At 45.9% G+C, this 24,207-nt stretch overlaps 1 protein-coding gene across 4 annotated transcripts in view; it reads right to left on the minus strand.

Annotated features, from left to right (window-relative positions):
- Positions 1-24,207, minus strand: part of MAMLD1 (mastermind like domain containing 1) — a 118,580-nt gene that overhangs the window by 14,411 nt on the left and 79,962 nt on the right. For 3 of the 4 annotated variants that reach the window (XM_044936579.2, XM_025275867.3, XM_025275869.3), the window contains exons 3-4: positions 21,166-22,845; positions 18,927-19,052 (exon numbers count right to left, since the gene is read on the minus strand). In XM_044936579.2, the coding sequence (XP_044792514.1) occupies positions 18,927-19,052; positions 21,166-22,845 (1,806 nt within the window). The remainder of the gene's footprint in view (positions 1-18,926; positions 19,053-21,165; positions 22,846-24,207) is intronic. The other variant, XM_025275868.3, reaches the window with a different exon arrangement.

A 24,207-nucleotide genomic window follows, 5' to 3' on the forward strand; every position in this document is an offset into this window, starting at 1 on the left:
CTATTCCACCATCTTGATCCACTCCTCCTAGGACCAAACACACTCTAGGCTGGTCTGATCAATAGCTCAGCAGAGCTGTCACTTTTCCTATCTTTTGGTAAAACAGAATAACAACAATAATAAATTACAATGATGATAATATTAGAAAGATTTGTTGAGCACTGAATCTAAGGAACTGCGTTCAGCCCTTTCTTGGAGTCATTTCAATTAATTCTTAGAACAATCTGAAGAGGGAGGCACTGTTATGATCCCATGGTAAAGATGAGGAAACTGAGGCACAAAGAGGTTAAGCAACTAGCTCAATTGAGGTCACTCAGTAAGTGCCACGGCCTGGCCTAGAACCCAGACCTGTCACACTACACAGGCTAGGCCCTGAGTTTTGCTTCCTCAAATTGCCCAACTGGAACTTTTCTTAATTCAATATATAAGCAGACCTGCAGGAAGAAGATTCTGGAGGGCTGCTATGGTTCCATAGCTGTGCAAGGGCCACTGGGTAGGCTGTTGTGCCACCTGGGTGTTCTTTTCTTTTTATAACAACTGTACCAAGAAATGAGAACTCCAGGTTGACAGATTTCTGTTTTGATACATGTGGTGCAGGGAGTGTGAAGTTCACTTGAGAGATTCTGCAAAAAACTCTGGGGTAGCACCTATCCTATCTATTTGCTGGATCTAGGATTGGCTAAAATGGACAGGATTCAAAATCAAGTTCCCTTCCTTAGTCAATCAAGTATTCAGACTTGGAAATTAACCAGTTAAGTTCAACTGGTAAACTGCTATTTTGCCTGTGTGTTACTTGCTCAGTTGTGTCCAACTCTTTGTGATCCCATGGACTGTAGCCTGCCAGGCTCCTCTCTCCATGGAATTTTCCAGGCAAGAATAGTGGAGTGGGTTGCCACAACCTTTTCCAGGGGATTTTACTGATCTGGGATTGGACCCAGGTCTCCCGCATTGCACGCAGGTTCTTGACCATTTAAGGCTTCCCTGATAGCTTAGTTGGTAAAGAATCTGCCTGCAATGCAGGAGACCCCAGTTCTATTCCTGGGTTGGGAAGATCCCCTGGAGAAAGGATAGACAACCTACTCCAGTATTCTTGGGCTTCCCTGGTGGCTCAGCTGGTAAAGAATCCACCTGTAGGAGACCTGGGTTGGGAAGATCCCCTGGAGAAGGGAAAGGCTACCCACTCCAGTATTCTGGCATGGAGAATTCCATGAACTGTATAGTCCATGGGGTCGCACAGAGTTGGACACGACTGAGTGACTTTCACTTTCTTTACCATTTGAGCTACGCAGGAAGCCCACTATTTTGCCTAAGAAAGAGAAATAACTCAAGAAGAGGAAAAGGTAAAGTCAATAATGTTTAAATCAATCAAGGAATGAAGGAATAAGCATCTCTACACCTCCCCTAAGATGGGGAAACAGTGAAAACAGTGTCAGACTATTTTTGGGGGCTCCAAAATCACTGCAGATGGTGATTGCAGCCATGAAATTAAAAGATGCTTACTCCTTGGAAGGAAAGTTATGACCAACCTAGATAGCATATTCAAAAGCAGAGACATTACTTTGCCAACAAAGGTCCGTCTAGTCAAGGCTATGGTTTTTCCTGTGGTCATGTATGGATGTGAGAGTTGGACTGTGAAGAAGGCTGAGAGCTGAAGAATTGATGCTTTTGAACTGTGGTGCTGGAGAAGACTCTTGAGAGTCCCTTCGACTGCAAGGAGATCCAGCCAGTCCATTCTGAAGGAGATCAGCCCTGGGATTTCTTTGGAGGGAATGATGCTGAAGCTGAAACTCCAGTACTTTGGCCACCTCATGCGAAGAGTTGACTCATTGGAAAAGACTCTGATGCTGGGAGGGACTGGGGGCAGGAGGAGAAGGGGACGCCAGAGGATGAGATGGCTGGATGGCATCACTGACTCGATGGACTTGAGTCTGAGCGAACTCCGGGAGTTTGTGATGGATAGGGAGGCCTGGCGAGCTGCGATTCATGGGGTCGCAAAGAGTCGGACATGACTGAGCGACTGAACTGAACACCTACCCTAATACACACAACATTAATTTCAACGAATAAGCCTGTGACCTATTAACTCCCTGGGGTAGAGAGTGGGTACTCCTCTCTGTCTCCCACAGTGCCAGATGCAGAGCAGGTTTACAATACACTCTGACATTTAGGCTCACTGTTTTCTATTGGGCAGTTCTAAGAGATGACCAGAGCCATGCCCGGCGGCAGTAACAATGGGTAATGGAGGAGGAAGACTGTGTGTTTGTTTGGTCAGGTTATGTGGGCCAATGGAAGTCACACTAGGAGCAAAGTGAGGTCAAGAGCACTGCTATGAGAAACATCAGGGACTGGGTCAAAGGGTACCAAAACTCTCCAGAGGGCAGAGCCTCTGCAAGCCAGGCTCTGACAGCTTCTGGAAGGTTCCTATTGTCTCATGATGATGAGGGTGATGATAACAGCTACCACGTATGAACAAAGGCAATGCACCAGGCACTGAGTGAAACTCTGTACAGTTTTTCTCTCACTTAATCCCCATGGCAACCCTGGACGATGGGTACCATTATTACGTTCATTTTCTAGTTGAGGAAAAGAAGGTTCAGAGAGCAGAGTAACTTGCTCAAAGTCTGAGTCAGAGCTGGAAGCTGAATCTGGATCTGACCTGCTCCAAAATAAGAACTCTTAATTACAAATACTAAAGAATGCAATGTCCAAAGCATAATCCTTCTGCTTATGCACACCAAATCCTCCCCCCTGCCCCGCAGTGTCTCCTCATTGGCTACAGTAAGGTGTGTTGCCAGGCCATGGGGTTCCAAAGAAGCCCTCCAACTAACCACCATATTCAGGCAACTGAGGAAGGGAGCGGCAGGATATCCTCTGGAGCCTTCCGGATTGAGACAGCAGATCTAATGCATGCATCTAAATTCACTCCCTTGCGAAGCCCCACTAAAAGTGCCATGAGAATTTGGTTTGGTGTGGTTTTTAAAGATACAACCCGGCAAGAACAAGGTGAATGCTTCAGGAGACATAGCAGCAGCAGCCTTTCCCAAGCTCTGAAGTAGCTAGACCAGGGTTAACTGACTCCACAGACCCAGGGAAGCTGAATCATAGGCTGGCAGAGGAAAAGTGAAAAAGCAGCTTGGTCTAAATGGCAGGATGTTCAGCAGGCTCGGGAACAGGAGCCCCAGGTGGTCTCCAGTACTGGCGGGTGAAGTGGACACGTGTGGCCAACACAATGGGGTAGATGCCTGGATGACTGCCCCGCCTCCACATCCCTGGGTACCTGCCTCTCCTCCACACTGCTGGAGGTCTGACTTGACCATTTGTTGCTGAATTCCCTGCTCTGCCTTCCATATCCTGCTACTTGGATTAGCTGAAGACTCTCACTTCACCCCACAGAGGCATTGTGTTGACCTCCACCTGGAAACTACAGTGCCTGGAGGTAGGCTGTGGCAAGCAAAGCAAAGCAAGACAGCACCCGAAACCCTCGGGCTGTATTTCTTCTGCCTATCAGGGGTCCTGATGGTGGTGGGCTCTACCAACACTCAGATCCATTGTGCTTTCAGTCTCTGACTCCCCTAAGAGGGGAGCAGCTGCTTTTCTGGAAGCCTCTGTTGAATAGTGACACTAGGACCCTTTGTTGCCTATGCACCCAGACTGTGCTTGCCACTTGGTTCTTCCAAAAAACCTGATTGCTTGTTGAAGAATTCAGTAACACATAGTGAAACAAACAGAAAAGCAAGAGAACATTGGAAGCATGATAGTGAAGGGGCGCACATGGGGTCTACTAGGGGGTTGACAAGGTTCCATTCCCCAGCCTAACCAGTGGTGACACAAGTTTTCACTTTGTTGTTGTTCTTCAGTCACTAAGTAGTGTCAGATTCATGGCAACCCTGTGGACTGCAGCATGCCAGGGTTAGGGTTAGGGTTAGGGTTAGGGTTAGGGTCCTGTCCTTCACTATCTCCCAGAGCTTGCTCAAATTCATGTCTATTGAGTTGGTGATGCGATCTAACCATCTCATCCTTTGTCGTCCCTTTCTCCTCCTGCCTTCAATCTTTCCCAGCATCAGGGCCTCTTCCAGTGAGTTGGCTCTTAGCATCAGGTGGCCAAAGGACTGGAGCTTCAGCTTCAGCATCAGTCTTTCCAATGAATACTCAGGGTTGATTTCCTTTAGGAATGACTGGTTTGATATCCTTACTGTCCAAGGGACTCTCAAGAGTCTTCTCCAGTGCCACTGTTTGAAAGCATCAATTCTTTAGCGTTCAGATTTCTTTGTGGTCCAACTCTCACGTATGTACATAACTTCTGGAAAAACCTAGCTTTGACCACACTTTTTCTTTCAACTGTTCATCTAGGCCTTGCACACTTTTCTGTATCTATGCCATATTTCACAATAAAAGGAAAAAGTTACATATGCAGCTTGATGCCAGTCATGTGAAATATATATATTTTGGCATAGAAAAAAAAATAATGAGCTACTGTATTCTAGCATGCTAGCAATGGTCATCACTGGCTTATTTATAACTTTTATGTTTATGGTGTGTGTGTTAGTCGCTTAGTTGTGTCCAACTCTTTGCGACCCCATAGACTGTAGCCCACCAGGCTCCTGTCCATGGGATTCTTCCAGCAAGAATACTGGAGTAGGCTGATATTTCCTTCTCCAGGTGATCTTCCTGACTCAGGGATTGAACCCCAGTCTCCTGCATTGCAGGCACATTCTTTACCATCTGAGCTATAGGGAAGTCCTTTTATATTTATATATTTTGCTATCTCATGGGGTTTGTGTTGTTGTTGCACGTTTCTGCATTTTCCAAGTTTACTACAAAGAGAATATATTATTCTTGTAATCAAAAGATCTTAAAACATACTGAAAAAAGACAAAGTTCCCATCAAAGATTTGTATGTATTATATAGATTTTAAAACAAACAACAAAAAACCCCCAGGACTCATGTAAGTAAAAAATATGGTGTTATGTCAAGGAAACAACTCAAGTTCATGTAAAGGTATCATCATTTAGAGGTTAAAAAAGTTGCTTTGGAATTTAGGTCTTTTTTTTCTGCTGTCAATCCCAGCTCCTTCCAGAGATGTTCCAGTCACTGTTGAAGAGGACAGGGTCAATACTATAAGGACCCAGTTCAGCACACTTCGGGGGTAGCCTGGTGAATTCTTGCCAGGAATGCCAACCATCCCAGGGTTCATGATTTGGTCTCTGCCTTCTTTCCCCCAAGATTTTGACCATATAGATACACAAGTAGGTATTCCAATGACAAGTCAGCCTTCCTGCTGTCCCTATCACACAGCAACCTATCAGGTTTTCTTCTTTCCTACTTGCCTGGGAGGGGGCATCCTCCTCTGCTTTCCTTTAACTGAAGGCCTCACCTTCTGTTTTATTCTGACCTATTCTGTCTCCTTGCAGCTACCTCTGGGAATCAAAAAGGTAAGCACAAGCATAATCTACTACTATGCCTGGACAGACAGATATCCTTTTTGGGGGGCTGCCATGGGTCTTCATTGCTGTGTGGGCTCTTCAGTTATGACTAGAAGGCTTAGTTGCCTGGAGGCATGTGGGATCCTAGTTCCCTGACCAGGGATGGAATCTGCATCTCCTGTATCCCAAGGTGGATTCTTAACCACTGGACAACCAGGGAAGTCCCCAGATATCCTTCTTGATGTGTGCTCATAGAAGGAGAATGGATTCTTTGGTGACATCAAATATAAGCACAGTCTTCAAAGTCAACATCTGCAGGGTGTATTTCTAGTCAAGTTTGTATACTTCATCTGTAATAAATGATCTGCCTTCTCTAAATAAAGAAATTGTGGGTTTGGTTTAATTTCATTATAAATTTATATTCAATAATAGAGAATTAGAACATTGGGGATAAAGAATATACGAAGTTTGCATTTCATTCCCTGATTTGGAGCCACCTGCTTGCTTCACAATACAGAGTTCATGAGCACAGAGTCTGAGCTAGGAGTCAAGAGACTAAGGTATTCCTCGGGGCCAGACATCCCAAGGTCTCACTAGATTTACACACCACAGCAGAGGGAAAATGTGGGGCTTCACTCAGACCAGCTCTTTAGGCCCTGCTGGGTGGGGTGTGCTGTGAGCTGCAGGGGCTTCCACTGCCTTCCCCCAAATACTTATCTCCAAACTCTGGGCATGGGAAAATGGGGAGGTGGGCTGCTGTCTGGAGACAGGAGGCCCAGGGTGCCTGGGAAGGAGATACTTAGTTCCAAGGTACCAGGTTTCCCAGAGTGCAGGTAGGAGGAGTGTGAAAGCTTTGGCTGCAGTTGCCAGGGATGCTGAGGCCTCTCTATCAGTGTGTTTGTTTCATGTCAGAATGAGAAGGGACTGTGGGACTCATCTACACCAGAGGTTCTCAAAGTGGGGGTGCTTGGGCCAGCAGCAGCAGCAGCAGCCTCTGGCAACCTGATAGAAATGTATACCTCTGGGTCCCACTCAGACCTAACAAATCAGAGCCCAGGACTTTGTACTATCACAAACCCTCCAGGATACTCAAGAAAGAACTACCGCTTCAATCCAACCCTCTCAGCATACAGAAGAGGAGACTGAGGGCCAGAGAAACAAGGATCCCTTGAGCCGAGGTCCAGCCTTGCTAACTCTATCCAGCGTGATGTGACATGGATGCTGGGCCAGTGACTCCCATGTGCTGCTTTCCAACTCCCCCTTTTCACACGGGAACTGTTTTTTTTACCCCTTTACTATACCTCTGCTCTTTCTTTGCCAAAGTGAGTGTTATGGCCAGGGTTCCCGGGAACACATGAAGCTACACTCTGACCAAACTGAATCCCTTTGGGGAGGAAGAACATAGATTTTCAGGAGGACGGAGCATTTCAGGAGGCACATGCAAGGGAAGGAGGGAGGGTATAAATACAGTGACTTGGCCAGCACCTAGTCCTCCTATTCTCTGCAGTTTCCCTTCAGGCAGCCTCACTTGCCCTACATTGAACAAGTGCTTTGGGAATATGGCTCTGCCCAGGGTTGGAGAGCCATTGAGAGACACTTACACAAAGCAGCATAGTGGATATGGGACTAACACAGGCCACTGTGCTTGACTATACCAAGGGCTTTCTGGGAAAGATGCTTCTGTGCTCTTCTGACAAAGCTTCTAGAAGCAACTCTCTCTTATGCTCCCCTGGAAGAGGGCAGGAGGGAGCGTGTAGCTCCTGGACTTGCTGAGGGCTACCCGTGTGCCCACAAGGGGGAGCTGGCCTCAGGATGAAGCCAGTGCTCCAGAAGGCCAGAGAGGCAGCAGGCAGAAAACAGCATCTCTGGGGATACTACTGAAGTCTGCCCAAGTGCTGGACGTGCACTTATAGGACTCAGTCAGTTCCCTTTATCATTTCCTGTGACTTGCAACTCAGTATATCCTAAGCGCTAGCTTGGCCCCTCTGCCCTTCATGAGGTCTGCATTACGCCCTGGGGGACAGCTCATATCTAGCAACAAAGCCTGGGGCCTGTGGAACCCGACTCAGGCTTGTGTCATCTTTCTTTATCCACAGACCAGTTTATCTAAAGAAAATTCCAGCATCCCTCAGCTGTCTGTACAACATGATCCAGCAAACACACTGAATGCGGATGCCAAAATTGCTTCACTCACATCTCAAGTGTGGTACTCAAGCTTTTAAATACTTTATTTTGCATTAGTTGCATGTGATCCACATTTTAGTAGCAATAATCTATCTTAAACAGCATTAAGAATTCCTGGATCAAAATCAATTCTGATGCAAACTCGAATATGTATTGTACATTGTGGGTTTCTGTGATGAAAATATTTGACAATCCAAACTGGAATTCATCTATAGTAAATAACCAGTGCTACCTCCTAAAAGCAATTATCGGCACTGAACTCCTAAATTTTTAAATCCCTTAAAAAGTCCAAGAACATACCAGAAAGTCAAACTTTGATTTCAGAGGTAATAGCCATACACAAAAAATTAAAAGCCTGTAAGAGGTGTTGTTGACTTGGATGCTGATGGCTCTAGGAGGAGGGTTCATTCTCTTTCTCAATCCTTGGTCCAATACGATTGGTGGGGTAACTATGAGCTCGGAAGAGTGATACTGACCATTGGTGGAAGAGGAAAGAGCCAGGCAGAGCAGATCTGTAAGATGCTGGATCTCTATGAGTTCTGAGGGAATTGACAGGGTCAAGGCCATTGCCAGAGACTGCCCTTTTCCACCTCGTTCTGCTCCTCTGATCTGTACCAATCTCAAACTCTAACAGCTAAATACAGCAAGAGTGGGGATCAGGAGATCTTTCTGGAGGGTGACAGGAAGGAATCTCTGTGATGTAATTATTCTACTAAGAAAGACACTTCCAAATAAAAAGTGAATCAAGAAAATAAAAGAAGCTAACAATATAGCTGTCAAATGACAAAAAGAAATCAAAACGAAAGTCCACTAAGATCATTTCCACAATGGATATAATAGCCACCCTAATGTGTGTCAGGATTTTGTTTTTTGACAACATGAAAGTAGAAAGTGGTATTTGAGAGCTTTGCCTGTTAGCATTTTTGAGCACTAAGCTTTGAAAGTGTTGCCTGGTAGAGGGAAATGTCATGGAGTTGCCCCTACTTATTCCCACTCAAGGAGGGTTGGGGGCCTCCCACACCTTTCAAAGCCTTGTCACATGGAAATAAATGATCAGTACTCAAAATGGCAAATAAGGAGTATTTTCCATTCATTTACTGGCCTTCTGAATTGGCTGGCTTGGCAAATAGTCTTCATATGCTACCCAGATATGGACCTGTAGAGAACTCTGGGTCCCCACAACTCTGCTCAATTCCTCTGCTCAAAACTGGCCAAATATGGTAGCATGTGACAGGAACAAAAGGTCAGACAGAACCTGCATGCTTAGCTTCAACTCCAAAGCTCCCCAAAGCAAAGCAAGAGTTGGAGTAATTTCTGATGTAGGGTTATGCATCTCTCAGGCCTTTGTGTGCATTTCTTGGGCTGCCCACTTCCCTTTTTCCTGTGCATCTAGCATTCCATCACTGAGTCAAGGTCTATCAGCTGTGTGTGAGCCATGGTTCAATTTCTAATCTAACATGAAACTCAGTTAACATTGGGAGAAGGACCAAAGGATGGAAGAAATGGAGAAATGCCACCCTCTGTCTTAGAAGCTGTTATTCCATTGGGAGTCAGGAGCCCAGGCCATGCACGTGGGCCTGGGGTGGAGATGTGATCTCTTTGGATCTTTACATTGCTTTTAGCTTTCAACAACCTTACTGCTTTGGAAGGGAGGGGCTAACAAGGTAAGCCCACATCCAACAACAAAGCAGTGCTTGTCATTGTGGGCATAATTCACAAGATCAAATCAGAACCTAAACTTTTCTGACTGACTCTTTTGGAAGCAGCAGAAACTCTTTCTCTGGGGCTGGAGTGGGGCAGGGGCAGGCTGGGTTCTCTGCAGGCAGTGTTCCGCCATCTGGTGCCCCCTTCACACTCTAAGCTGCCAGGCTGGAGCATACACACAATGTCACTTTGCCCCGTGGGCCCAGGTTGTGGGATTTGACAACTCCCAAAGGACAGAAGAGGTTCAAAGTACAAACAGACTCAGGAGAGGTTTCCATAAAGCTGGGGCGATGGAAACAGCTATTAATGGCTGTGGGGCCATTAATGGATTTGAGAGAGGGAAGCTGGGGAGGGCACAGGAAGGAGGGACAGTGATGCAGCAGAGCCCCGTAGGCACATCCTTTGCTCGCCCACTGGGTCACATCTCTGACCCCAATGCTCCTCTGGCACCATCCTGCCCTCAGTGACAATGCTGGCTATAGGCATTAGGGCCACAGCTGAATGGGGCAAATCCACTGTGACTTGCCATCTGCCCTAGACAGTTGTTCTGTTTTGCAAACTTTTCATTTGTGGTCATAACAGTAGCTGAGTGCTTCACTTTCAAATCTGTTTTAGGTGTGGAAGTGGACAGCCTCTCTGTGAGGTGGTCTATATTTTGGGTTTGTATTAATAGATATTCATAAGGAGTTACAGTTTAAAGGAAGACAACCCAATGATTTCTTTCTGTCCTCTTTATGACTCTTTGAAAACTGAAATCAGATTCCTTTCCTTGCTCTACAGTGACAAATACACAGGTATTTCAATGAAATTTGGTATTAAAAAATTATATACTTCACTTTTAAAACACCTCATTTGGGGCATTCTAGCTTCAGTTGAGTTCTCTGTTTTTCAGGTATGTTAAAAGAAAACGAACAAACAAAAAGCCAAACAGCAACTCACAGGAGGTTTATGAAAACTGTTGCCTTTCTAGCTTTCATGAGTCAATTGTTAAGCAATTAAAAATTAAGGCTAGTGATCACCATAAAAGAGGCATCAGAACTGGAGGGGGGCGCTTTTTGCCTTCCTGTAAATTCCGGTGTTGACCCACTGAGTAATGATTACTCCAGGGGCAAAATGTAATGATGCCTCACTGCAACGTGACTTCTCACTCACTCTCCAGGTTCCCACAGAAAAGAAGCTTGATGTTTAAAAGGTAAGCATTTGATAGGCAGCACATTTAAAGCTTCTGCTTTTGGCAATGGGGTCATACTTATCAATAATTACCTTAAATGTAAATGGGTTGAATGCCCCAACCAAAAGACAAAGTCTGGATGAATGGATACAAAAACAAGACCCCTATATATGCTGTCTACAAGAGACCCACCTCAAACCAAGGGACACATACAGACTTAAAAGATATTTCATGCAAATGGAGACCAAAAGAAAGCAGGAGTAGCAATACTCATATCACCTAAAATAGACTTTGAAATAAAGGCCATGAAAAAAGGCAAAGAAGGACACTACATAATGATCAAAGGATTAATCCAAGAAGAAGATGTTAACAGTTATAATATATATGCACCCAACATAGGAGCACAGCAATATGTAAGGCAAATGCTAACAAGTATGAAAGGGAAATTACCAGTAACACAATAATAGTGGGAGACTTTAATACCCAACTCACACCTATGGATAGATCAACTCAACAGAAAATTAGCAAAGAAACACAAACTTTAAATGATACAATGGACCAGTTATACCTAATTGATATCTAAAGGGCATTTCGCTCCAAAACAATGAATTTCACCTTTTTCTCAAGTGCACATGGAACCTTCTCCAGGATAGATCATATCCTGGGCCATATAATCTAGCCTTGGTAAATTCAGAAAAATTGAAATTATTCCAAGCATCTTTTCTGATCACAATGTAGTAAGATTAGATGTCAACTACAGGGGAAAAAACTATTAAAAATACAAACATATGGAGGCTAAACAACATGCTTCTGAATAACCAACAAATCACAGAAGAAATAAAAAAAGAAATCAAAATACACATAGAAACAAATGAAAATGAAAACACAACAACCTAAACCTATGGGATTCAGTAAAAGCAGTGCTAAGGGGAAGGTTCATAGCAATACAAACTTACCTCAAGAAACAAGAGAAAAATCAAATAAATAACCTAACTTTATACCTAAAGCAACTAGAAAAAGAAGAAATGAAGAACCCCAGGGTTAGTAGAAGGAAAGAACTCTAAAAAATTAGGGCAGAAATAAATGAAAAAGAAACAAAGGAGACCATAGCAAAAATCAACAAAGCCACAAGCTGGTACTTTGGGAAGATAAATAAAATAGACAAACCAGTAGCCAGACTCATCAAGAAAAAAAGGGAGAAGAATCAAATCAACAAAATTAGAAATTAAAATGGAGAAATCACAACACACAACACAGAAATACAAAGGATCATAAAAGACTACTATCAGCAACTATATGACAATAAAGTGGACAACTTGGAAGAAATAGATGAATTCTTAGAAAAGTACAACTTTTCAAAACTGAACCAGGAAGAAATGAAAAATCTTAACAGACACCATCACAAGCATGGAAATCGAAACTGTAGTCAGAAATCTTCCAGCAAACAAAAGCCCAGGACCAGACAGCTTCACAGGTAAATTCTACCAATAATTTAGAGAAGAGCTAATACCTATCCTACTCAAACTCTTCTAGAAAATTGCAGAGGAAGGTAAACTGCCAAACTCATTCTATGAGGCCACCATCACCCTAATACCAAAACCAAAGATGCCACAAAAAAAGAAAATTATAGGCCAATATCACTGATGAACATAGATGCAAAAATCCTCAACAATATTCTAGCAAACAGAATCCAACAACATATTAAAAAGATCATACATCATGACCAAGTAGACTTTATCCCGGGATGCAAAGATTCTTCAACATTCACAAGTCAATCAATGTGATACATCACATTAACAAATTGAAAGATAAAAGCCATATGATTATCTCAATAGATACACAGAAAGCCTTTGACAAAATTCAACATCCATTTATGATAAAAACCCTCCAGAAAGCAGGTATAGAAGGAACATACCCCAACATAATAAAAGCTATATATGACAAACCCACAGCAGACATTATCCTCAATGGAGAAAAATTGAAAGCATTTCCCCTAAAGTCAGGAACAAGACAAGGGTGCCCACTTTCACCACTACTATTCAACATAGTTTTGGAAGTTTTGGCCACAGCAATCAGAGCAGAAAAAGAAATAAAAGGAATCCAAATTGGAAAAGAAGTAAAACTCTCACTGTTTGCAGATGACATGATCCTCTACATAGAAAACCCTAAAGACTCCACCAGAAAATTACTAGAGCTAATCAATAAATATAGTAAAGTTGCAGGATATAAAATCAACACACAGAAATCCCTTGCATTCCTATACACTAACACTGAGAAAACAGAAAGAGAAATTAAGGAAACAATTCCTTTCACCATTGAAATGAGAAGAATAAAATACTTAGGAATAAATCTACCTAAAGAAACAAAAGACCTATATATAGAAAACTATAAAACACTGATGAAAGAAATCAAAGATGACACAAACTGATGGAGAAATATACCATGTTCATGGATCAGAAGAATAAATATAGTGAAAATGAGTATACTACCCAAAGCAATCTATAGGTTCAATGCAATCCCTATCAAGCTACCAACGGTATTTTTCACAGAACTAGAACAAATAATTTCACAATTTGTATGGAAATACAAAAAAACCTCGAATAGCCAAAGCAATCTTGAGAAAGAAGAATGGAACTGGAGGAATCAACCTGCCTGACTTCAGACTATATTACAAAGCTTCAGTCATCAAGGCAATATGGTACTGGCACAAAGACAGAAGTATAGATCAATGTAACAAAAATAGAAAGCCCAGAGATAAATCCACGCACCTATGGACACCTTATCTTCAACAAAGGAGGCAAGAATATACAATGGAGAAAAGACAATCTCTTTAACAAGTGGTGCTGGGAAAACTGGTCAACCACTCGTACAAGAATGAAACTAGAACACTTTCTAACACCATACACAAAAATAAACTCAAAATGGATTAAAGATCTAAATGTAAGACCAGAAACTATAAAACTCCTAGAGGAAAACATAGGCAAAACACTCTCTGACATAAATCATAGCAGGATCCTCTATGACCCACCTCCCAGAATAATAGAAATAAAAGCAAAAATAAACAAATGGGAACTAATTAAACTTAAAAGCTTTTGCATAACAAAAAGAACTATAAGCAAGGTGAAAAGACAGCCTTCAGAATGGGAGAAAATAATAGCAAATGAAGCAAATGATAAAGAATTAATCTCAAAAATATACAAGCAGCTCATTCAGCTCAATTCCAGAAAAATAAATGACCCAATAAAAAAATGGGCCAAAGAATAGTTCAAACAGACAGTTCTCCAAAGAAGACATACAGATGGGTAACACATGAAAAGATGCTCAACATCACTCATTATCAGAGAAATGCAAATCAAAACCACAATGAGGTACCATTTCACGCCAGTCAGAATGGCTGCTATCAAAAAGTCTATAAAAAATAAATGCTGGAGAGGGTGTGGAGAAAAGGGAACCTTCTTACACTGTTGGTGGGAATGCAAACTAGTACAGCCACTATGGAGAACAGTGTGGAGATTCCTTAAAAACTGAAAATAGACCTGCCACACGACCCAGCAATCCCACTGCTGGGCATACACATTGAGGAAACCAGAATTGAAGGAAACACGTGTACCCCAATGTTCATCGCAGCACTGTTTACAATAGCTAGGACATGGAAGCAACCTAGATGTCCATCGGCAGACAAGTGGATAAGAAAGCAGTGGTACATATACACAATGGAATATTATTCAGCTATTAAAAAGAACACATATGAATCAGTTCTAATGAGGTGGATGAAGCTGGAACCTATTATTCAGAGTGAAGTAAGTCAAAAAGAAAAACACCAATACAGTATATTAATGCATATATATGGAATTTAGAAAGATGGTAATGATGACCCTATATGTGAGAGAGCAAAAGAGACACAGATGTAAAGAACAGACTTTTGGACTCTGGGAGAAGGCGAGGGTGGGATGATTTGAGAGAATAGCATTGAAACATGTGTATTACCATATGTGAAATAGATCACCAGTCCAAGTTCAATGCATGAAACAGGGCACTCAAAGCCAGTGACCTGTGACAACCCTAAGGGATGGGTTGGGGTAGGAGGGGGCTTCAGAATGGAGAACACATGTACACCCATGGCTGATTCATGTCAAAAGTATGGCAAAAACCACTACAATAATGTAAAGTAATTAGCCTCCAATTAAAATAAATTAATTAATTTTAAAATAAAAGGACCTGTGAGGTATTCTGTGAGGTGGAGGACCATTAATGGTACTTAGAAATCAAAAAAGAAACTGAGAAAACAATACGATTTTTGATAACATGAGTACCAAATTCTGACTGTTTTCCAAAATGGACTTTCATTTCCTGGCAATCGAGAGTAGTTAAAATCTGTTCAACATGCAGATGTCAGTCCCTAAATTATCAAAATCTATATTACACTGTGTCTAATTTTATTTCCTTCAAAAGCAGCTAAAAAGTGTTTCCCCAAACTAAACAGTTCTTTGCTGTCCAATTTTTAAAAAGAAAGGAAACACTAAGCTTGTACATACAATCGTGCTTAAATACAGAATAAAGATGCTTATTTAGTCAGATGTTCTTATCTCTGGTAGAGAAGGTGTGTGGAAGGTGAGGCCCGGCTCCGATCCAGAGGCTCTTTGAAATCTGACTTGCTTGCCCCGCTCCTTGCTCACTGCAGGCCAAAACTTACCCCAGACACCTTCCTCTTGCATTTCAGCAGGATTAACCCTTGAAGCAAAATCTGTGATGCTTTTCACCAGAATTAGTAAGAGACAAATGCAAAGAAACTTTTCTCATAACATGGGGGGTGTTGCCCTGCCTCTTAGCCTCAAAACGGCAGAATTAACAGAAGCAGGTGAAAAAAAGACTTCAAGCTCAAGGTCATAGGCCCTTCCTCGACAATGTTTGGTACATCTGATTCCAAGGGGGTTGGGTATTTTGGCAAGGTAGTGGTCACGTGCTTTTAGAGGGTCATGAACGACATACAGGCTAGGAGCAGACTCACTCGCTGCCATCTTGACCGCCTGCCTCCAGTGGAAAATGGAGCCGCTGTCACTCTGACAAGAGTAGGGAATTCTCTCGGTCTAACTAACCTGGTTTTATAATTTTGGTTTTCAGTGGGCGGTCGCAGGGTGAAGGGATAGTCATTTGCAGCGCAAAGCTGGCCCTTACTCGCCTTCCCATCCATTCTGTTGGCCTATCAGCAGCAGGCCCTCTGCATCTAGATGCTGCAGGTGGCCCCTGGGCCGCGGCAGGTGGCATGGTTGGGGTCCAGCTGGTGCAGGCAGAAACGGGCACTCCTGACTCCTCCTCTGCCCGCCTAAAGTCATCCTGTGGTCCCTTTGTTCTCAGCACCCACGTGGGGATGGTGCCACCCCTGCCTGGCTCCCAGCATTCCTGCCATCTCTGCTTGGAGGGAGAAGGGCCAGCACTGTCCCCTCCCCATTGGCCAGGGTGCTCAGGAAGCTGCTCTTCCCCTTTGTGGGGTCACCAGTCTGTGTCCACCCCTTGGCTGCTCCTCAGCCACCTGGTAAATGTCTTCCCTGACACCCACACTGGGAGGGCACTCCCCACCCCTCCTCTGCAAGCCACTTCCCAACCCTGAAGCCAGAGAAGTATTCTGAGTTTCCAGAACTTTCAACAGCAGAGCTAACTTCGGCGGAGCATGATCATGTGCCAGGCCCATGCCGAGCACGCTGACCTCATTGCATTGAACACTCCCAGCAACCCCATTCGATAGGTATACTAGCATCTCCATTTCACAGATGGGGAGACTGAGGCCCAGAAAGGGGACAGAGCAGGCCAAACAAAGAAGTGGCAGAGCCAGGATTTGGATCCCAGTCATCCAGGCCCCAAGCCCAGCCCCTGGTTCACCTCCTGCCAAGACCCAAGGGTTAAGGCCACAATGTTCCTGGCTCTGAGCTATCTCATTCGAAGGACAAGAGGGACCCAAAGTGAGGGTGACAAGAGAGCTTCCTCTAGGTCCCATTTCAGACCGAGGTGCCCAGAGCCCCCTCCCAGGCCTAGCCCCTCTAGGAGGGCGGATGGCAGTTCTCCTCATGAGCCCACGGCCTCCACCACTTTTGGGGGTGCACCGCTCCCTGAGCACCAGAGATGTGCAGCTTGGAGTTAAAGGCAGAAACCATAACAGACCCAGGCAAGGGCTTGTCTAGCCTTCACCAAGGCAGGCTCGGGTCCCCTCTCAAAATCTGTACAAACCATATCACGGGCCTCTATGGTCTATTTCTCTGCAGCTGCCCCCTTCTCCTCGGTTGCCTCGGCCTGCCTCAAGATCAGATTTCAGGCATTTTGTTCTTATTCCAACTGGCCAACATCTACATCCCTCATCCCTGAGTTGCTACCCATCCAGCTCTGCAAGCCCATGTGCACCTAGGGTGCTCCTGCTGCCTCTTGCCACTCTGAGTCTTCCAGAGCACAACTCCCATCTCCTGGACAGAACTGTTTTATCTTTGAGTAAATGTTAGTGCCATCCTCCAGTGGCTTGATGCTAAAACTGAAGTCCTAACCCCGATTTTCACAATGCCCTAAGGCATCTTCAATAGTTTTCAGTGAGAAGGGGCATGCAATCATTAAAACAAATTTCATTTTGCTTCACTTCAGTTAAAAACAGAAATCACCCAGCCTTGGGAGTAGGGTGGGGAATGCAGTGAGGAGATTTAGGGCCATTGAAATTCAACACACCAGGGTTATGTGTCTCGACTTCAAAGTCCTTCCCTTAGAAATCATTGGTCCACATCCCTTATCTGTAGTTTCAAGGCCGAAAGCTCTGAAAGCTTATTCTGTTTTTGTAAATTTGGTGCCAAAATTTATTTGGGAGCAAAACTTGACCTGGGCTCGGTTAAATATTCTTATTTCTCTGCAAAAATAATAAAATGCTGCCCCAGATTCCACCATAGGGTTATGTGATATTTGGCATATGCAGCATATTACCTTGCTTAAGTCCCTAAAGTTCTGAATTGAGAAACACATCTGATTCCAGGGCTCTGAGACCCAAGTCTGGGAGCCTGGGCTGGCCCTGCCGAGCTGCAGAGTGTGGGCCAGGCTGCACCCTGAGCATGCTCGGTTCAGCATCTCCTATCTTCCAAGGCCATCAAAATGAAGCCCAGCCGTTTGCCCAGGTTCAGCTGACGCTCAGAGGGCTTAAGTGACGTTGCTCCTGGCACACTGTCCACACAGTGATGGTGTCTGGACTGGAACCCCAGTCCGACTATCTCCAGTGCCTCTGCCATGCTTACCAGCTGCCCTGACACCAGATGGCATTTACCTTTTACCTCCAATGCAAGCAAGCAGTCCATTGAAATTGGATCAATCACTTAGCTGGTAAAATGGAATCCCCCAAATTGAGCGAGACTAGCTTGCAAATAAGAATGCGCTCCTATCAACAACTGGATTTGGCATTTCTGCTGACTCGAGAATTGCTTTCTCACATTCCATTTAGAAACTACTCTTTAAGGCAACTATGATCTGGCTAAAAATGAATGCCCAATCCTCCTGCTACCACCCACAGAGGCGTGATGAGCTAGTCAATGCCAAAGAGGAGGACAAGAGTGTTTTCTGAGTGTTGGTTTGGGTGGTAGTAAAGCGTGGCCAAGTCCACCATGGTGGGAGCAAGAAGCACGGACTTCCTGTCTGTCCTGCAGGTGACCATGCTAAACACTCACCTCTTCCTTTCTCCCAGCTTCTCCTGTTCACGGGACCAGAACTGAATTCTTAGGACTCTAATTCAATGTGGAAAGGCCACAAGAAGGAACATAGCCCCACAAAGAGAACCAGATCTGGAGACTCAGGCCTAGGAGACAGTCATAATGACAGCAAGCATCTGTTGGCAGTACTTTAGGTGCACTGAATGAACACATTTACTCCTCGAACAACCTACCATCACACCCGCTTTGTGGACGAGGCAGAAGTGAGGAGGGTCAGGCAGGATAGGCCAGGCCCCCGCACGCAGGGTCACGAGTGTGGCCTCTGCAGCCACAATCCCTGCTCTGGCCCAGACTGGCTGTGTGACTGCGGGCAACTCTGCGGACTTCTCTGTGCTTCCGTTTTCTCAGCTTTAAAGGGAATGCTAACAGCCTCTACCTCTGAGGACCACAAGGAGAAGCAGGAGAGAAGAACTGGGTAGCACGCTCAGCCCCAGGCAGCAGGGGCCCAGAATGCGGCCCCTGGCAGCGGTTGTAGCCCCTTGGGCTTGGCAGAGGTCACAGGTGTCCCTCCTGGCCTTGAAAAGCTCAGCCACGTGCTCCTTCTCCCAAGCCTTTCCCCAGCCCCACCTAGGGAATCAGCTGTGGGGGGATGGGTGGATTTTCAAGACCCTGAACATTAAGGATTCTCTCTCTGAGCCAGCTGCTCCGGCTCTGAGGCAACACAGTCAGACAACAAACACTCCCCACTGAATACAAAAGAAACCAAAAAAGCTCACAATCTTAGATGGTGACACGGCTCCAGGCTGAGGATGCTGCCTGATAGGATAAGGGTCCCAGTGGTGATTCAGCTGGTGCTCCATCGAGCCAGCCATGGAAGTCCACGAGAACAGTTGGCAACACGCCTATAACAAAATCAAACCTAAGTGCTCCTGAACTGTGGACAAGGGCTGGCCGCTCACCCTGGCCTCCCCCACAGGTACACCCAACCAAAGACTGATCCTTGGTGTGGAGCGCGTGGCTCATGAGGCTTCATGAAACCTGGATGAAAAAGACACGGTCTCTCTCCTCCTGGTACTGTCATGGCCATGGTCACCCAGAGCCCTCAAAAAAGAGGTCAGTCTTCCCCAGGAGTATCCCTCACACTGCTACATACTCAAGCCTAGCACTTTACGACCACCTCCTCAGCTTTTCTACAGAAGAAACAGGCAGGGTGGGAGACCGAAGTCCTGGGGGAAAGCTTGCGGAAAGCTTTCTAGCAGGGGGAATGGTGCCTGAGCCTTAGGAGCTGTAAGAGTGGGACAGGAAAGGAAAGGTGGGCAGGGAAGGCTACACACAGGCAATGGTGGGAGTCAAGGTCAAGAACACAGAGTGAGCCAGGAGTTGTAAGCACTTAAAGACCCGAAGGACACTGGTCTAAGGAGATAGATGGAGCCAGCTGATGGGCCTCCAGAATTTTCTGAGCAAGTGTGAACATGATCAGGTCTGTCTTATAGCAAGGTTATGCTTAGAGAAATGGATGGTTTATTGGGGCAACGAGTTTAAGATGGTTTATTGGGCAAAGTGTATGAGTTTGAACAAAGATCAAGAGAGCAATGGTAAAGAGGAAGCATGAAGAAAGGAGCCGGGGCAGGGAGACACCTGATGTGGCTCCCACTGATTGATCCCTGCCTCCTGGTACCCTCACTACCTTGTGGTTCCCCACTAGTATTCACCACTTCATGCTCAAGTCTAATGAACAGAATGCTGCACACGTGATGCAATGTCACTTTCCAGACTAGGTTATACAGACTGGGGCTTTTGACTCACTGGCAACCTCCCCTCAACCTCTCTAGCTGGCATATATCTCTCTTGCTGGCATATTCTCTCTTGTTCACTCTGATGAAGCTGGCTATCATGTTAGGAGAAGCTCTGTGAAGAGGCCCATGTGGCAAGGAACCAAGAGAGGCCTCGGGCCAACAGCTCATGAAGAACAGAGGCCTCAGTCCAACAACCCATAAGGAACTGTTTCCTGCCAACAACCACAGCAGTGAGTTTTGAAGCCAGTCCTCCCCAGTTGAGCCCTGAGATGACCGCAGCCTTGTGAGAGACATGGGGCCAGAAGGCCTGCTAAGCCATGCCAGGATCCCTAGCCCACAGAAACTGTGAAGTATTAAATAGTACACGTGTGCTGCTTAAAAGTGGTTGTTTCAGGCCAATTTGTTACGTGGCCATAGATAACTAATACAGACAAAGATCAGAGCATGAAAAATGGAAACTGTGATAGATATCACCTGGCGAGAAGTAGGTGAAGAGAGTGATCGAAAAGACGGCAGGAGAAGAAACAGAAGTCACAGGGGTATTGAGAAAAGCACAGGCTCCGGGGCAAGACCGCCTGCCTTCAAGTTCCTGCTCGGCCCCTCGCTAACTGTGTGACTCTGGGCAAGTCGTTTCAGTGCTCTGAGCCTCAGTTTCTTCATCTGTAAAATGGGGATGTAAGAATAACTACTTGACACATCTCCAACCTTTTCATTCAGGACCTGCCTCAGCATCTGGTGCAGGGGCCAACAAACAGCACACTGCCCAGCAGACATTCGCTGTGGCACTCCTAGAAGGCCCAGTTTGCAGCTTTATGCCAGCTGGGACAAGATTTAAGTGCTTAGAGCAATTTCCTTGCATCCTATGAAGTCTTCACTGCTCCTGGGTGAGGGAACGTGCCTCATGGACCAGTTCAGGGGAAGTGGATCTGTGCAATTCTGACCTGTCTGCCCTGGTTCCTTCCCCTGGCAGCACCTCTGGGTGCAGTTTTCTCCCAGGGAAGCTAAGTGACCTGCACAGAAAGTGAGACTATAACCTTGGCCTCCTTAATATTGTGCTTTGACTGTGCAGAATAAGCCAACTTAAATAGACTTTTCCAGAGTCAAGCCCAGTCTCTAAAGAGCTAGAGCCTGTATTTGCCTACAAAGCGGCTCTCAATAGCATGAAACACAGTTCTTATTTGCAAAACCAAGGGACAAACCAGAGATGAGATCAGCTTACCTGTCTGGGCAGAGAAGGCATGGAATCCCCCAAGGCCAGAGACCGCTGAAAGCGCTGTGGTTGCTGTGTCACGTGCTGCAGGAGGAATGAAGAAAGATCCGGCTGCTGCTGCTGCAGCTGCAAGGTGGCCGTGGATGAGGCCATGGCAGAAGAGGCCGGTGGTGGTGTGGGTTGCTGCAGGTAGTGGAGCAAGGCAGGCTGCCGAGATGTGGTGGGCACTGATGGCATCTTCTGGGGGCCTGGCTCAGAGATGAAATGTGACAAGGGCTTGGTGTGGCCGAAAGGAAAGGGCTCTGAGGCTCCCGGGCTGGGGCTGCTGAGGCCCTGCTGCATGATCATGCTCAGGGTTTTGGGCTTGTAGATAGCACTGGCTGGTGGCTGTGGCTGGCAGAGCGGATGAGTGGAGGTGGTGAGGCCCTGGATCAGGGGGCACTGTGCAGTGAAGGACTGCTGGGGCAGGCTTGGGCTGGACAGTGTCTCTGGGCGATAGGGGGTTAAGGGCCCCGTGTTGCTGGTGGGCAGAGCAGACATCAGGTGCCCCTGAGGGTGTTTGACGGTAGAGGACATCAGGTTGGCAAGGATGGAGGTCTGCGTGCTGAATGGTGGCGACTGCTGGAGCGTGGGGCTAGGGAACTTCTCTGGCGCATAGGGCCTGGCTGGCCCAAGGACGGTGCTGCTGCTGGGCGCCAGGCTGGACAGTAAGGCATTGGGAGAGCCCTGGAGGGTGGTCCCCGGCAGGCTGCTCGATGACATACAGGACACCATGAGCCCCTGAGGGCTGAAGGGCGGCAGCGGCTGTGGTGAGACCACAGGCCCTGGCTGGTAAGGTGGGGAGAGGCCAGGAGAAGGCAGGCCAGACCAACTGGTGGTGGGGCCCAGCTGCTTCTTACTGGAGCCCTGCTTGCTGGCCGCCAGCGCTTTCAGCTGGTGGGCATGATGCCACTGAGACACTGGGAGTGGCGGCAGGGCAGCTGAGAGTGTCACCTGGGCCTGATTCTTGGCCTGCACAGTCGAGGAACTTGGGGAGGCCATCTGCTTACTGGCAGGCGTAATTGCATAGCTGAGCCCCGCAGAGGAGGGTGGGATCTGAAGCGACACCCCAGTGACCTGGCTGCAACTGGAAGCAAAGTCCTTGCTGGAACTGAGGCTCTCCAAGCGTGGCATCTGAACTGTGGGCTTGGCAGTTGCGCCTAAGGTTGCTGGTGGGTGGTGGTGTAAGACCAGCGGTTCTTCTGGCTTGGTCCCCAGGATTTTCTCAAGATCGAGCTCACTCTGAGAAGATTCTTGAATTTCTGTGAGCTCCTCCAGCAGATCTTGAAGTTCCTGATCCACAGCCGGTGCGCTGTTGGTTTTGTCATAGTAAGGAATAGAGGGGCCTTTCACTCCCATTTCTGCTGTCGGTGGCCCTGCAAATGGTGGGCCCATGACACTGCCGTTCCTGGGGCTATTGTCCAGTAGTAACGGATGGCCAGGGGCTGCCATCGCTGTAGAACTAGGGTTCATGGGTAACGCAGGAACTTGCAGCTGTGTACAGGCTGTGCTGGGATGGGCACCCGGGCCCATCGAAAGGGTGACATCCTCAAGGCATGGTCTTTTGATTTGATTAGGGTAACCCTCGTCGCCCATGCCTGAAAGCTGGAAATCTTCTCCTTCCTGTCTCCGCTTAGTGGTTCCCTGCGCCTGGAAGAGAAAAGAGGAGACGGAAGGAAGAGGAGAGAAAGAAAGAAAGAGAGAGAGTGTTTATAAAGGCTTGGCACATTAATGCTATTGGACAGGAAACTTATAAGATAAAACAGATGTGTCAGTTTCAAGACTTACAGTTGTGAAAACTATACAGTATAGTCTATTTTTAGAACCATGATGCTTTTTTGTTGTTGTTTCATTTAGCCTATCTTGCTGGATTTCAGATAAAGCATTATGCTGTCTCTGTAACAGTTTTAGAAAGAGTTGTGCAAACTATATAATACAGTCTATTTTTAGAACCATGATGCTTTTTTGGTTGCTGTTTCATTTAGCCTATCTTGTTAGATTTCAAATGAAGCATTATGCTGTCTGCACCAAACAGTACAGAAAGTCACGCACAGGATTTTCTCTGACCCTTTGGAGGAGTTTTTGGGCAGACGTTGGAGGGCAAAGAAGAAATTGCTAAGCAAGTTGCAATTCACACCTGTTTACGGATAGCCTGATTTTTAAAAATCAAACCGTGAGGTACACATTGAACATACATACTGAACATTTTTAGGTTGTTTCCCTGTCTTGGGTTACATGCATCAGGCTCCAGAGAGAAAACTGGCTACAGCACAGGCTTTGGAGGAATGAAGTAGACCTGGCATGTTCTTTTGGGCAGCTGTCTGAGAGACACTCTTTGGAGAATAACAACGTGCAAAACAGTCACTGTAGCAAGGCTCCGTGCATCTGTACACATGCATACACAAACACTTCCAAGGACACACACTGGAAGAACGTGCATGCAACTCTGTGGAGTGCTCATCTCTCGAGGGTGACTGGCAACTCCATTTAGTCTAGTCTCTGTATTTTTAAAAATATCGATCGTTTTTAATGGGAATGACTTGTAATCCCCTCTCAAATGTATAAAGCTTCCCAGGTGGCTCAGATGGTAAAGAATCTGCTTGCAATGCGGGAGATGTGGGTTCAATCTCTGGGTCGGGAAGATCCCCCGGAGAAGGAAATGGCTACCCACTCCAGTATTCTCCTGGAGAATCCCATGGACAGAGAAGCCTGACGGGCTGCAGTCCATGGGGTTGCAAAGAGTTGGACACAACTGAGCGACTAACACTTTCACTGTAATCCCTCCCCCCAAATATACAGCTATCTAAATAAGAAATGCCTGTGTGCAGATGCATCATCAGGTTGGGGCAATAGGAAGCAACAGGGAATGGCCCTAGTCTGTGATGTGCACTTGGGGGAGCTGCCTACCATTTATAAAAGTCTAGCCTCCAGGAATACAGCAAAGCACTTAGTAATGCAGTATTTCTTACTCATTTAAGGCTCATACGGTCATCCACAGCTGACCTGTGAGTG

This window comes from Bubalus bubalis, chromosome X (assembly GCF_019923935.1).
Source record: "Bubalus bubalis isolate 160015118507 breed Murrah chromosome X, NDDB_SH_1, whole genome shotgun sequence".
In the NCBI taxonomy this organism is placed as follows: domain Eukaryota; kingdom Metazoa; phylum Chordata; class Mammalia; order Artiodactyla; family Bovidae; genus Bubalus; species Bubalus bubalis.